Raw genomic sequence first — 15,148 nt, 5'->3', positions numbered from 1 at the left:
CTATGTTAGAACAAACGCAGAAAGAACTTTTAGAAACACGTCATTCTTTGTATAATTCAAAATCGACTTTGGAAAACGAAAATCAAATTAATAATGAATTAAAGATGCAATTATCAGCAGCTATTACTATGATCAATCGTTTAGAAGATGAAAAAATGAAAAGTTACATAGAACATGTTCAATTAAAAGTTAATTATGATGCAATGATTAATGAACGGAATTCATTGATTGAACAAACGAAAGCTACGAAATTGGAAATCATAGATAGTAATATAAAATTGCAAACTGCAGAAGACAAAATATCTAATTTGGAAATGTTAAATAAAAATCTTGAGGAATCTCTAACGATGTTAAGGGACAATACTTTACAAATGATAGCTACTGCTGAAAGGTAGGAAAAAATAAATGTGTGTGTGTGTGTGTGTGTGTGTGTGTATATATAATTAGCATTGTAAAAATTATAAAAACGATTACAGTGAGGTTGTGAAACTTAAAAAGGAGCATCAATATTTGCAACAGTCATGTCAAAACATTATAGATCTTAACCAACGTTTACAAATATTTGGATTATGTGCACATAGTATACATCAAAGAGACAAAATCGAAATACAGCAATTGCAATGTAAATTAAATTCTTTGTACAGCGATATTTCAAATCATTCAGATTCAAATACCACGTTGCATCCAGAAATTCAAAAATTGTGCGAAAAGGTAAAGTGCATTTATAAACATAGAATTTATAAACATAGATATAACATAATATGTATTCTTACTTGTCAGTTACAGGCATTGATTCAAGAATTAAAATTATCTCTGTAATAAATATCATTGAAAGGAGCAAGGAGGAAAAGTGAAGTCAATAAATGCTCTTGGGTATACATAGGATTAATATAAAATGTATTATATAATAATTGTCTGTATATTTCAGTATATGCCAAACAAGTTTAATGATTAAAATGCAAATTTGCAAAGATGCAGACTATGACTACAAGCAAATAAAGATATTGCCTGTAGATCCTCCACGTATACAAATCCGCTACTATATGCAATATAAAATATATCTAGAAAATAAGCATTTTCGTACATTTATTGTTTTCTGGAACTAAAAAAAAAAAAAAAAAAAAAAAAAAAAAAAAAAAAAAAAAAAAAAAAAAAAAAGTTCCTTGCCTAATGATTATAACACTTGAATTACCTATTGGATTTTTGTTCAGTCATCACATGATGCAGTTTCCATTTTAGTTGTATTATTAGTAATTGATGAGCTAATAATTATAACATGCTTGTGATGTTTTCTTATTAATTTCGTGAAAAAGCTAATTGCTTAGTAACAATGTAAAAAATGATTGTGATTTTTATACTGGTTAACCTTACTTTATTACTCATTATATGTGGTTTTGCACAGTGATCCTTCCTTCTAAATGTATAGATATATGTTTTTTAATAACAGGAACACAAAAATATTTGATGTAAAAGAATGCGTTTCGTGCGTCTTATAAAAATGATATTCCCCCAATATTAAAGCGAAGTAGTTTATACTTGCATTTCACATTTAGTATTGGTTCTTTAATATTGATTCCATTGTATCCCTTCTTTACATAACAACACCAGAGGAGAAACAATCACAGAAGCACAATGAAATGTTAAAAATAATATGAGACTTGTCACTTTATGAATTTCTTTGCTGTAAATATCACAAACTTCACAACAATATTATTTCACAAATTACTTATCGATAAGATTATAATAAAAGATAATACAAAAATGTAGTTGAAAAAATATTTCCATTTCAAATGTGTACATTACATGTTTTTCTATTTCCTCTTTATAAAAAAATATAATCATTAACGACACAGAAAAACCAACTGAAATAGTTTTGACAATTTCTCCTCTAATGGTTTTCTCAGTAAGAAATTATTTAATGTTAATGATTATAAAAACACAGTCAATGTCCATTATCAAGGTGTAAAATCACAGAGCCCAATTACTGGACAATATGAAGCCTCGTAGAACGTTAAATTTGTTCGACGAAATGTATGTAAGTAATTAATAATAATAGACAAGTTGGCCTCATTCAAAGGTCGTAAATATTTAGGGGGTCAGAGTATAGAACAGCGAGCTAACCAACTTGGTGGTTTCCTTTGTGGTTCCGATGCTTTCAACTGATGACCACCACCTTTAGGTGGATTTGATGCTTCCTAGATAAAATAAAATAAATACACTAATTAGTTATAAAATAGGGCAGATACATGTATTAACACTTTTTATATTATGAAAACAAATTCAAGCATAAATAAAAAATAATTGTTAGTATACTTGTTAAACGAATATATATATATCTAACAATGTAAAAAAAGAAGAGACCTATATATAAGATGCAAATATGCTAGATTAATAAAATATTGAATGTTTAATTTTTTAATTAAAAATTGCAAAATGTGATGTTAATGATGTTAAGTTACTACATATGGCACAAATGCAGGTTTAATATGTTTAATATATTAATAAACATAGTGTTAATAATAGATGCAAATATTATACATAATCTTGCATATATAGTTAATTAGTGGATATGTAACACAATTTGATGGTGTTACATAAGAAAAGAAAAATATACATTCAAGTAAGAACAGTGTCTAAAGAAACAGTTACCTTCTGTCAAGATAGACCCGCACCAAACAGACATAGAGAAACAGACATAGGAAACAAAGAAAATGAAGTTATTCAATATAAAAAATTACAGGCGATTGAGTAAATTACGGCATTTCTGACATTGCTTAGTATAAAGTGTGTTAGAGATATTAATTCTCAAAAAAGTACATTTATATAATACTTATATTTATTACATATAATAAATATATTCCTATAAATAAATATGTTTCGTATGACATAGTTAAAGATTCTATAATATTCAGTTATATACAAATGATATAACCTATACATTATTTGATTTTTTTTTAATTATATTTCTATGAATGTTTTTGAGCACAGAATATAAAAAACATGCAATTTTCGAAAGATAACTATGCCAAGAAATTTAATGATGTTGCATAATGCTAAATATATATATATATACATACATATATATATATATATATATATATATATATATATATATCTGTGTGTGTGTGTGTGTGTGTGTATGTATATATACAAATAGGTATAGACAAAAACATTATTATTTTTATAATTTACTTAGATTACTATTCGTAAGATAAACTTTTTCATTGTTAAACTTTATTCATTGGTAGATATAAAATTTTGTTTTAATAAAAAAAGAAAAAAAAAAAAAAGTCGAAATATAATGTAATGTAAGCAAACATTAAAATCAATATATGCAATCGTTATATGATAAATTATTAATAAATATTACAAATACTTACCAATTTCTTCTCCATTTTAGCTTTAATGTCACGTGCCAAAGTATAAAATGCCTCTTCAACATTGATACTAGATTTTGCGGATGTTTCCATAAATTTAATACCATATTCAACTGCAAGTTGTTCACCTCGTTCCTTTGATACTTGTCTCTTGTCTGTAAGTTCACACTTATTGCCTAATAACATCTTCTCTACCTCAGCAGATGCATTTTCTTCTATATTACGAATCCAATTTTTTATATTTTCAAAGCTTTTTTCATTTGTAACATCATACACTAACATTATTCCCATAGCACCACGATAATATGCCGTTGTTATTGTACGAAACCTTTCTTGTCCAGCGGTATCCCTTTTATAGAAAAAAAATATACTTTTGTTAATATAACAATTTTTTTTTTGGATAACAAGCGAAATATTTTTCAATGAATATATAAAAAGTACTTACCATATTTGCAATTTAATCTTCTTGCCATCTAACTCGATTGTACGAATTTTAAAATCAATTCCTGAAATATCAAATACAACGGCATAATCTAAACAAGATTCGTTGTCATTTTACAATAAATATAAATTAATATTAAAATGAAACAAATAAAATTGTAACGGTAAGATATCCATTAGATTTATAATAATATATTTTCATACATATTGTATTCCTGTCAAACTAATTCTTATGGAATAATCATATTATCCCATGTAATTATATAATACAACCTGTTACGCATTATCAATTTTAAATGACTTTAAAAGCATATATAATAACAGATTTATTTAGAATTATATTTAATAACTTGTGAAAAATTATAAACAGTGACTCTCGTAAGCGTTTAATGAGAATCCATAAACAATAGTTTCTTTGTCTTTCATAATATAGTATTTGTGTAATGATCACATATATTTATAGATATATGTTTGTATCACGCATGTGGCATTTGATAAGTCATCAGAAAAAATGCTATGAATAATCATGATTACAATGGGAGCAGTACCTACCAATAGTAGAGATGAAGGTCGTATTGAATGCATCTTCGGAAAATCTGAATAATACACAAGTTTTGCCGACGCCCGAATCTCCGATCAGTAGTAGTTTAAATAAATAATCATAGGTCTTTGCCATTTTCACAAATATTCGACCTTTATCACGAGTAGTTTAAATATTATTATTCAATCACCACTACACTATCAATACCTCAGCCCGGATGTTTCGTATTCGCGGTCCGTTGTGATGGTGAAGACAGCTGGCTCCGAATTTTTACTTCAAAATATTTTTGGATATTTGACTTTCTTGATCGTTAGTCATTTGATGAAAAATATTCACTTTTAATCAATGATACAATCGCAAGCGTATATATTAATTGTTTATTTCTCAAATAACGCTCACGAAACTATTATTCATACAAATTAACAAAGCAAATTTATCGCGCAAAACATCTGTCATAAAAAGCAATGACAGCCATTCGACACCGCGATTTTTCCCTCGTGTTGTGGCTATCTTGTGGCTAGTTTAATTAACTATCGATTGTTCCTTTAATCATTCTCGAAAATCGATCATTCATTTAATCGAGAAATATCGATGTTAACAAATTCTTATATTGGGCTTCTTATCGTTCTTATCCATTTTAATAGTAGAGAGACTAAGAAGGAGGCAACGTCGTTCGTATCTTTTCTACTTTCATGCGAGAGAAATAATATTTCTACGATTCTACGACGCCATATTTTTTTTTTTTTTTTTTTTTGCTAATACTATCATAAACATTTTTAGCTTCAGATAGATTTATTTAGATTTGATTTATGATTGAACATTTTTCATATAAACGACGATTATCAAGTATTATTGGGCAATGATGCTTTAAGTATAATTCCTATTGGTGAGTTTTACATAAATTTTGCGGAAACTTTAATCGAAAAATCTCATACGATTTAATTATTTTTAATGTAAAATTAAATGAAAAAAAAGTTTCATGCTGTAAACCATCCACGTTGATCGATACATCATTTTAAGTACGTAGAACAGAACATTTTATTTATTTGACTATTAGATTTATTTCGAAACGTTAAATCTCTAATTTAAAATTATAAATTTTACTGTACTTTAAAAGAGAATTTGTTGTACTTATTAATCATATAAAAATATGATTTGCCCTATATATTAATGTCATTAATAAGAATGAACAATATCACTAATACGCATTGTTAACAATTAATCAGTACTATATTGAACTTTAACAATCTTTAATGTTTTAAGTTTAGAAATGAACTATTATTCGAATAATTACAATTAATGAATCTTATAAATTCATAAACATCTAAGTATTAAGTACGTACATATATTAGATATTGATATTAATACAATATTAAGTGATATATAATGATACCTTCCAATATACTTATATTAATTAGCATAATCATATATTATAATTAGTAATTATAATTAGTAATTTTGTAAATAGTATTTTATATTGGTACATGTGAAATTTTCTATACGTTTTCTAATTTGTTATACATAAGTCTTTGTCAAGGTTGCAGAATTAAAACATTTGTATAAATATTATATTAATAATAAATTAAAAGTAAGGAGTGAAAGTTAAAGAAATGATGTTTCTCTATCAATATTGCACTTTGCACTTGATATATATATATATATATATATATTATCAAGGTGCAAATTGTTTCTATATTTTACAAATAAGAGCACAAAAGTATATTAATTAATACTGACATTTCATATAAATAAATTTTACAATATAAATTGCCATTTATAATTGATCTAATGCGCAATGTCATCCAAGAAATTTAAGTTCCTTTGTTAATTATTTATTCATATGTTCTTTCCATCTCGTTCATACCTATCCATTAATACTTATCGAGAATAATAACAGATTAATACGAATAGATTATTGTGATACTTTTTTGAGCTATAATAAATAGATTAATACCAAAATCCAAGAAGGCATATGTACAGTCTGTAAATTGCAATTAATTTCTTATTATTAAAAATACAATATTTCTTTGAAATGAATTATCTTACATTACCTTCTCCATACCTAAAAGGCAGTATTTTTGCAAATCTTTACAAAAATTGTCTGCCAATGCACATTTCGTTTCTTCATTTAATTCAATTATTCTTTTATATAACCATATTGTAAAATAATAATATTGGTCTAAATTATTCAATCACTGTCCACTACATTTTTTGGTAAACGAGTTAACAGCCGTCTGCTGTCTTCATCTGAACCATATATAACTTCTTCATCTGAATCATTCATCATCGAAAAAGCAGGATTATCTTTCATTATGGATGAATCTGTGTCATAAGTACAATAAGAATTGAATTAATTTTCTTTGATAATAATGATAGTGACAATAAATTAATTATTCGTTTTAAATTGTATTATTTACGCTGTCCATAGACTTGTTGTAGTGCTGGAGCATAAACATATGCCATTGTATACAAATAAAAATTGAGAAGACCATATAGAGCCATAAATTGTGCTGATGTGCGATAGTATGTAGAAAGACGCGAAGCAAAACTATCTTCAAGAACTCCTGCACCAAATTGACGAGAAGTAACTAAACTGCAAACACCAGCAACTACTCCAGCAAGTAATGTTAAAAATCTTAAGCGTAAATCTATAAAAAAAAAAAAAAAAAAAGAAAGAAAAAAAATGGTTATATACAGTGAAAAATAAATTGATGTCATTTATTTATGCGCATTATTTACCAAAATATGGCATGGATCTTAATTCACTGTATGCCTTTAATATAAGTAGAAGAAGATATGCAATGTAAAAGCCACCTACTGTAAAGAAGAATACTTTAAAACCCTGTAACACAAAAAAAAATCAAAATTATATTACATATTATTTTATGTTATAAAAACATAATTGGAGCTTATATACTGTTTACATAATAATTTGATGTATCAAGAACATAATTGTATGTTGGATCCTCTAATTCGGTACAACGAAGCCATGTTGCCAATGTTAGAGCTGCCGCCCAAAGAAGACCCACGACCAACATTTTTGGTAAATAAAAAGTAATTAATCTCCTCTCGTTCTATAAAAATAATTTGTATATTAATTGTTATTATTGCAATTCAATATTATTACTATTATAAAAAAAAAAAATTTCCTATTGATAATACCTGTCTAAGACCATGATAAACACAAAGCCAGAACATGAGAATAGCACATAAAAAAGTTGTTTGTAGAATCGCATCTATCATTCCAGGTACCCAAGAATTTATTAAAAATATCATGGGAAATAAAGGATCTGTATAAACAAAAAATACAATCCATAGTAATGTTTCATAAGATCTTAAGTTAACGTGAATAGTATTATTGTGTATATGAATTAGTTCATATAACTTACTATTATATAAAATTAATAATGGAAGAAGAATAGAAATCCATTTTTGTTCTATTGACCAATCATGTAATGGATACTTTCTCAATGAGTGACCAAACCAACACTGAAATAAAATCATTCATTGGAATTATTATTTTAAAACTTAATATTTAATTTGTATTAATTACCATCACTCCAAAGGTAGTCAGTAAGAAGATCAGTCGAAACCATATCTCAATTTGTGTGAATGCAGGATTGTAATTTTTAAACTGTAAATATGATACGAGATCATAAGGTGCAAATAATTTTAATTTTTAAGTTATTGTGTCCGATGCATTATTTTATTTAGTGCTTACTGACGTAGAATGTGAGATCTCGTATTGTATAACGTTGGTGGAAGCTTTCAAGTCCATGAAAACGTACAGTAATCATATAGTAAGTGTAATCTAAAAATCCAAGATGAGCCACGACAAGTTCCTCGCAAGATTGCCTCTCGCATTTTAGATGTCTTGTTCTATAAATTAAAAGGATGATATCTTATTCAAATAAGAAATTATATTAAAATTATATATACCTATTGTGTATAGTTTCCAATGGTAGTATAGGATTAAGTTTATGATCAATACCGATGCCATCTATTGATACGCTTACTTGAAAACCTTTATCGTATCTTTCATCTGTAAAAAATTAGTACGCATTAAGCCAATTTCCTATGTATCCGATATATTTTGCTAAATGATTTCTACTAGGATAAAATTTTATTGAAGTTATCGTTCTTTTTACCATCATTATTTAACGTAGATAATTTAGCAATGACCCATAATTGTTGGCTGTATGGTGACAAAGCTGGTGTCTTCAATACAAATGGTCCAGTAGCTGTTTCACTTTCATTGACATGTGCCTTTTGTTCGGTTGTAGAAGTTATCGGTGGACCTTAAATGAAAAAGACAAAGATTCTTGAGCATGAAAATATATAATATACAATTTAACTAAACGATTATATTTACCAGCAAGTCCAATAAAGACAGACAATCCAAAACAGGCAAAGAAGCCAATAAACACCATGACAAATTCTCTTTTGTGCATAGAATATAAGCGCATTTGCACCGATCTATTTTTAAAATAAATATACACGATATATTAATACTTTATTACATTACATGAAATTTTGCAAAGATTCAAAAAGAAAAGAAATTAATATTATTGCGTAGTACCTTTCGCAACGATCATGATGATACGCTGGCGCGATGTATTTATTAAATTCGCTAAATAGATCACTAAATTGAGATAACATATTTTTGATCCTAAGATTCATACCAGCTGATGGTAGATGATACGAATATCCTAATCCATTATCCATCGTTTAACAATTCTATAATGGGGTTGATTTGATTTATTTATTACATTGTCATTTTTAAACACAATATTATAACTTCATTATAAAACGGTTTCTAAATTTTCTATTATCCAATAAATTGTTTATAATTCATGAAAAACGTAGAAACGAGTATGTATTTCTTGATATATTTCGATATTATTATAATTAATAATTCATAGTACTGACAAACTTTTACAAAGACGAATTATTATTATTATTATTATTATTATTATATAGATATTTCTTCTTTTTTTTCATCATTCGCTTAAAGAATATTATAAATAAATATTTATGTAACACTTGGAAAAGAAATAGAAAAAAGACGATCATGCAAAATCATACACATATGTGCACGTAAATATTACCCCTTCAATAGCACCACTCAAATGTCGATTTTTACAGTCACAATTCAACTTTTACATTCACGTATATTATCAAATTTAAACGATTATTCGTCAAATGGTAATGATCGTATTAATAAATTTAATTATATACCATAAACATCGTAAAAGCGTACAAAAATGCAATACGTATGACACGATAAGTACAGATCACGGTAGACATTGTGACACGTACTATTGATTTTTGCACCCTAGGTATATGTATTAAGGAATTACTGACTTATCCGATGTATGTGTGCGCGCGTGCACGTTTTGTGTACGTGTAGATGTTATAAATAAAATACAAATTTCGGAGAAATTATTCCCTAAAGATTACATTAAAGTATTAATGCTGTCCTGCAAATATTTTATTTTATTTCATATCACATACTTTTATTTTTTTTTTTACATATTTCGCGATTTATTATTCATTTTATAAAAATAATGAAAACTGATTCCAAGACATTTACAAAAAAAAAAAAAAAAAAAAAAAAAAAATAAAAGAAAAAAGATAGAAAGAAAAAAGAAAATAATAAATCAAATTATTTATATTATACTATAAAATCTCAAAATGTATTAATAATTATTAAATACTTTTATCGTTTGGACTTTACTTTATATATGTTTTTAAAGCAAAATTAAGAATTTATTACAAATTCTGTATGTACAATCTTAATGTATGAATGGATGCGTGATTAACGACGCATACGCACGTTAATTAGCATAACGTTAAAGAGGTAGGATTTACATATTAATATAGAATACTAGTCCCAATATTTTATTTTGCCATCCCACCCAGCTGTCGCAAGTTTCGAAGGTTCATGTGGATGCCATAAAACATCAATACACACTCCATCGTGTGCTTTCCATTTTTTATATAATTTCGTAGTTTTCCAATCCCATATATAACATTTCCCGTCAGCATCTCCTGATACAAGATAACTGAAAAGTAATAATTAAATGCATGCATTAACGTAGAGGATATAATAAATTATTAAACATTAATCTTATCATACTATAAATTTATATTTATTTATACCTCATGTCAGGAGAAAAATCTAGGCCACATGCATAGCCAGCAACCATATGACCAGTAAAAGTTTTTTTCCGATTCATTTTGAATCTATTTAAGGCTGAGAATATTACAATTTTGTTATCCATACTTTGACATGCTAACCATTTCTGATTAGGTGATGGTGTCACAGCTGGCATAGAATGCATAGAAGGATCAGCAATGTATTTCATGTCAACGGGAATATCCCTAAAGTATAATATAAATCTTTTAATTTCGAAATGTAAATTCCACTAGGAGGATACTGCTATGCAGAAATAAACAATTATTTACCATTCCCAAACACGAAGGCTTTTGTCATCGGAAGTTGTAACAAATCTACGATTGTCATCTACAAAAGTGATTGTATTAACTGCGCCTAAATGCCTATCATATTCTTGAGTTATCTCCCCAGATCGTATATCCCACTGTAATTTAGAACAATTATGAAAAGTTTTCTTTAATAAAATTACATAAATTATGACAAATTATTGTATAACTTACACAAATAATTTTCTTATCACTTGTTCCTGCTACAAAAAGATGTTGTTTGTCTGGATCTGGATTAAACTTTGCACAATATGGTATTTTTCTACTTGTAAATCTACTTATACAAGCACCGCTTTCTGTATCCCATAATTTTACGTAACGATCATATCCAGCCGAAAGAAATCTTTTTCCGTCATTATCGAAGCTGACGTCGCGTACAGCCTGACGATGTCCATAATAGGTTCTAACACATCGCCTTTCTTTATAAACTTCCCACAACTGTAAATAACATAATCGTCGTATTTAATATTATATCGATAAATAATTATGTAGATAATTGTGTATACATCCTTTTCATTTTTTTTTTTTTTTTTTTTTTTTTATTAAATACCTTAACTCTACAATCCATACTAGACGAAAGAAGTAAGTGGGCGGTTCGTGGAAACCATCTGATTTGAGAAATACCCTTCGTATGACCTTCCCACGTATGTATGTGTGCTTTTGGTAGAAAGCATCGTTCAGGCGGTGAATCTGATCTCAAGTTAACACCAATATCCTGTGGTGCATGTAGAAATGATCGTCCTTGATAATCCACACTATCTTTAACTAAAAGAATTAAGGAAAATTAGAATAATGTCTCGATAATATATGTGTGTGCTTACGCGCGTAAGTGTACGTACTATGCAATACAGTTTTCTCTTCGAGTGGTTTCTCCTCTATTTGTTTTCCTCTTTTATTTCTTTTAGCTAAAATTTCTTCTAATTCCGCAGCCTCTTCTTGAGTAGGTTTGACAACTCGCCTTTCATCTATATAACCACCCCAAGGACCTAAAAATCCTTCAATATCTGCTGGATCATTATTTCTATGTCTTTTTCTTTTATCCGAAGGCCTTAACGTTGTATTTTCAAAAACTGTTTTTCCACCAGACTCTTCAGCAGCTTCCTTTGCACCGATCAAAGTTTTTCCTTCCTCTGCACTACCATCAACGGTTGGATCCAAAGCATATCCTAAAAATATAATTTATCATAGATATTTAATTTTTTTTTGCAATACGACTATAAATAGTGCTATTTCAATGATTAAAATGATTTACCATAACTTGCGAATGTTCTTCTTTGATTTTCAAATTGAAATTCACTGATATATGCTTTCTCGACATAACCAGAGAGCATGTTCTTCACGGCTCGTTGTTGCTGAGTTTTAAAAGGATTTTCTGGACCTAAATCTGGAGCAAATAATTCCTCATACTTTGGATTATGGGTAACTATAGATGCAGTAGAATCTATATGTTTTACACATAATTCTGTTCCCTATGCGTATCAGAAATAATAAATTATTAATATAAAATGAATGAATAAAATTTAGAATAAATAACGTTATGATTATAAAGGTTAGAAATAGCTTACTGTGGAAACAACTTCAGGCGCGGAACATATTTGTAGTCCAAGAGAACTTATAGACTTGCCAGTAAAAACTGACTCTCTTGGAGAATCATCATTTATATTTTTATCATCTTTAATTTTCTCTTCATTATTATCTATAGTACTTTCATTCTCAGATTCACTGTCACCATCACTACTACCATAATCTTTTAAAGCGAGCATACTTTGAATTGTATAAACAAATATACATATATTATTTACATTTATTTTTAGATTTTCATTCCATTCAATTATATCAAAATACAATCTTGTTTTTATTATATACAGCATAAACCAGCATAAACACTAACCAACTTGTGTAAATTTGTATAAACCACATTGAATCAGTTGTCTTATGTAGATATGTTCTATTCGGATACAGTGTTGCCAACATTATCGAAATAAACGACGCCATTTTTCTGTGGACAAAATGCCTAGGGAGAGTGTACTAAGGTAAAGCTTTTTTTGTTGTTTTTATAATTTATACAAACAAGATAATTTATCATTAATAAGATAATTTATAAATATGTACATACGTAAGAGTTAAAAGAAATATCTTGTATATAACGAATTCCACGTATTTTTCTATATCAATTTTGTACAGAAATATTAGGTTAGAAAAAATTGTAAGTTGAATAAAATTTATCGATAGTAATTTTACAAGAAATAAATAAAAAAAAAAAGAAAGGAGAAGAAAAGAGTATGTATTTATATTTATTTTTTGGTCTATATAGACTATCTATATAGACTTTGTTGAATGATCGAAGAATGCTTATGCATCTGTAGGTTAAGATATGCGCCTACATTAGGCAACCAAACATATACGAGTATTCACATGTACATATTCATCATGGGCAGTGTTATTCCCCTTGAAATCAGGCAACCCGATATACATCGGATATTTTAACGATAAATGTAACAATTTAATTATAATTGTACCACGACGTTTTTAACGTTCATTATGAAATGGTAAAAAAATATATATATATTTTTTTAATATCATGCACATTCATGCTCACAATTCTTGATAAAAATTTATTAATTATAATCTTACAAAGTTTACGTCAGGATATCTATAATATATTAATTAACAGTATTAATTCTTTCTAAGAAAACATAGATCACGACGTTCACATAGATCTTATTATTAAGATAAAAATATAAGAGGCGAAGATAGGTATGAATTTATATATGCGCCTGCGTAAATGCAATTTCTTCGTAGCGTAGAACGGTAGGATCGATCATTGGGCCAAGGACTCGCATACGAAGAGTTCAATTCCCACGGAAGATTAGTAACGGGTATTCTAAACGTTGCGGTGTCATTATCCTTTAATAAGTAACAACCACGCTCTAAGGCAACCTTTCGATTAGCGATCGGAATAAAGTTTTAACATGAAACACGAAGAGTATATGTTTATATTTAAAAGTACACAGGATACATACATACGTATCCTAATGAATGATATTGTAAGAGAAACATGTTTCGATCGATTCACACCGCGTATCGCGTGTATTTTTAATTCATAATTTACATATCTCGCATGATAGGACAACATTTCGTGGAAAAGAACAATTTCATTATAGATATCTTACTACTCGATCGATTATTATATTATATGTAATATAAAACAAATTTTTAAAATTGAAAATCATCAATTCAAGAAATTAATTAAATCGTAAATTTTCCATTTAAAAGCGTGTTAATTCGATGTTGGACTTTAATTCATTCGATCTTACAACATTGAACATTATTATTTTAGTTCGATAATAATTTATTGATGTAAGACGAACAATATGAATTATGAGTGCAGTAAAAATTATTGAAGGTTTATAAATGTAAATGACGATTTAAATTGCAAATATGTTAAAGGTCGATCGATAGAAAGGTACAATGAATTATAAATGGCTAACGAAGAGAAAGCGTCATCAATAATGTTAGATTCTTTACAAGGAAGTACAGATATAGACGAGTAAATGTAACTCGTTTTCGATGCGACGTAATATGAAATCATCTTATTTTCTCTCTCTCTCTCTCTCTCTCTCTCTCTTTCTGTCTCAATATATTTCATAAAATTATTGTGAAATTAACATATACTTCGGTTTGTAAAAAGTATTATTAATGTCAATCGTAAGATCATTAGTATCAATCGTATCATATATTTTCGTGACAGTTACAAAACACTATTTCTTTTCGAACGATTTATCTCAGAACTTCACGATTTCGTCGTTCTAGAAATAATTTATATGTAAATTTGTGAGATTATGAAAGAACAAAATGGTAACGAAATTTTCGAAAGTTTAGATCGGTCGATATTTCAAAAGAGAAGAAAAAAGAAAATGAGAAAAAAAATTGAAAGAGAGAGAGAGAGAGAGAGAGAGAGAGAGAGAAAAAGAAAGGAAGCATTCTGCAAACATGTAATATTATTCAATGTTATACATATCTTTAGCCAGAAAAATTAAAATTTATGATTGTCTTTCTTATGATAAGGAATCACGAATAAAGCAATTATTTGATCATATTTAATATCCGTATATATGAACTCGTTTACATTTAACATTAAGAGTCGAGTACATATAATATGTATAATTATTCAGAAATCTTAAGACGATACGGATAATTCAAAATTTTCATTATCTTTCTTAATATGTATATAAATATAAATTAGATAGATCGTATAATGAAATTTCTCTATTTACGAGTTTAT

General features: G+C 27.7%; 3 protein-coding genes and 1 long non-coding RNA gene across 7 annotated transcripts; 1 reads left to right on the top strand and 3 right to left on the bottom strand.

Moving 5' to 3' along the window:
* Nucleotides 1–1,343: 1,343 nt before the first annotated feature.
* Nucleotides 1,344–4,824, bottom strand: LOC124427299 (ras-related protein Rab-8A). 2 transcript variants are annotated; one of them, XM_046970038.1, is made up of 5 exons: nucleotides 4,371–4,824; nucleotides 3,823–3,883; nucleotides 3,381–3,726; nucleotides 2,650–2,652; nucleotides 1,344–2,195 (listed from the first exon to the last, which is right to left on the bottom strand). In XM_046970038.1, exons 1-5 carry the CDS (start codon nucleotides 4,492–4,494, stop codon nucleotides 2,097–2,099), a joined length of 633 nt encoding a protein of 210 aa, XP_046825994.1. In that variant the 5' UTR covers nucleotides 4,495–4,824; the 3' UTR covers nucleotides 1,344–2,096. The 2 variants fall into 2 exon arrangements, with proteins under 2 accessions (XP_046825994.1, XP_046825995.1); XM_046970039.1 differs by lacking the exon at nucleotides 2,650–2,652.
* Nucleotides 4,825–4,983: 159 nt separating this feature from the next.
* Nucleotides 4,984–6,889, top strand: LOC124427300. Its single transcript, XR_006942949.1, has 2 exons — nucleotides 4,984–5,245; nucleotides 6,788–6,889. It is a non-coding gene; the product is annotated as an uncharacterized LOC124427300 (long non-coding RNA).
* LOC124427295 (transmembrane protein 181) lies at nucleotides 5,292–9,923 on the bottom strand. 3 transcript variants are annotated; one of them, XR_006942947.1, is made up of 14 exons: nucleotides 9,468–9,923; nucleotides 8,939–9,096; nucleotides 8,732–8,835; nucleotides 8,508–8,657; nucleotides 8,299–8,401; nucleotides 8,085–8,238; nucleotides 7,913–7,993; nucleotides 7,749–7,848; nucleotides 7,522–7,649; nucleotides 7,284–7,433; nucleotides 7,099–7,201; nucleotides 6,777–7,007; nucleotides 6,411–6,681; nucleotides 5,292–6,340 (listed from the first exon to the last, which is right to left on the bottom strand). XR_006942947.1 is itself a non-coding variant. In XM_046970035.1 (13 exons), exons 2-13 carry the CDS (start codon nucleotides 9,082–9,084, stop codon nucleotides 6,548–6,550), a joined length of 1,584 nt encoding a protein of 527 aa, XP_046825991.1. In that variant the 5' UTR covers nucleotides 9,085–9,096; nucleotides 9,468–9,923; the 3' UTR covers nucleotides 5,292–6,547. The 3 variants fall into 3 exon arrangements, 1 of the variants encoding a protein (XP_046825991.1); XR_006942948.1 differs by having other exon boundaries at nucleotides 6,422–6,681; XM_046970035.1 differs by having other exon boundaries at nucleotides 5,292–6,681.
* Nucleotides 9,924–10,106: 183 nt separating this feature from the next.
* LOC124427412 (pre-mRNA-processing factor 17) lies at nucleotides 10,107–12,850 on the bottom strand. Its single transcript, XM_046970312.1, has 8 exons — nucleotides 12,429–12,850; nucleotides 12,116–12,332; nucleotides 11,703–12,029; nucleotides 11,414–11,628; nucleotides 11,038–11,301; nucleotides 10,828–10,961; nucleotides 10,522–10,743; nucleotides 10,107–10,424 (listed from the first exon to the last, which is right to left on the bottom strand). The coding sequence occupies exons 1-8, from the start codon at nucleotides 12,732–12,734 to the stop codon at nucleotides 10,247–10,249; spliced, it is 1,863 nt and encodes a 620-aa protein (XP_046826268.1). The 5' UTR covers nucleotides 12,735–12,850; the 3' UTR covers nucleotides 10,107–10,246.
* Nucleotides 12,851–15,148: the final 2,298 nt, after the last annotated feature.

Source organism: Vespa crabro, chromosome 10 (genome assembly GCF_910589235.1).
Source record: "Vespa crabro chromosome 10, iyVesCrab1.2, whole genome shotgun sequence".
Taxonomy (NCBI): Eukaryota; Metazoa; Arthropoda; class Insecta; order Hymenoptera; family Vespidae; genus Vespa; species Vespa crabro.
This window is presented reverse-complemented; position numbering and strand designations above follow the sequence as displayed.

Excerpts from the sequence above, each read along its gene's own strand:
- LOC124427295 (XM_046970035.1), bottom strand. The coding sequence starts at position 9,084 with ATGGATAATGGATTAGGATATTCGTATCATCTACCATCAGCTGGTATG. Across the intron at positions 7,650-7,748 it reads ATTATTAATTTTATATAATA|ATCCTTTATTTCCCATGATA; the intron begins GTAAGTTATATG and ends TTGTTTATACAG. Across the intron at positions 7,434-7,521 it reads TTTATCATGGTCTTAGACAG|AACGAGAGGAGATTAATTAC; the intron begins GTATTATCAATA and ends TTATTTTTATAG.
- LOC124427412 (XM_046970312.1), bottom strand. The coding sequence starts at position 12,734 with ATGCTGTATATAATAAAAACAAGATTGTATTTTGATATAATTGAATGG. Across the intron at positions 12,333-12,428 it reads CGCCTGAAGTTGTTTCCACA|GGAACAGAATTATGTGTAAA; the intron begins GTAAGCTATTTC and ends TGATACGCATAG. Across the intron at positions 10,962-11,037 it reads GTGATAAGAAAATTATTTGT|TGGGATATACGATCTGGGGA; the intron begins GTAAGTTATACA and ends TCTAAATTACAG.
- LOC124427299 (XM_046970038.1), bottom strand. The coding sequence starts at position 4,494 with ATGGCAAAGACCTATGATTATTTATTTAAACTACTACTGATCGGAGAT. Across the intron at positions 3,884-4,370 it reads GACCTTCATCTCTACTATTG|GAATTGATTTTAAAATTCGT; the intron begins GTAGGTACTGCT and ends TTGATATTTCAG. Across the intron at positions 3,727-3,822 it reads AAGATTAAATTGCAAATATG|GGATACCGCTGGACAAGAAA; the intron begins GTAAGTACTTTT and ends TTTCTATAAAAG.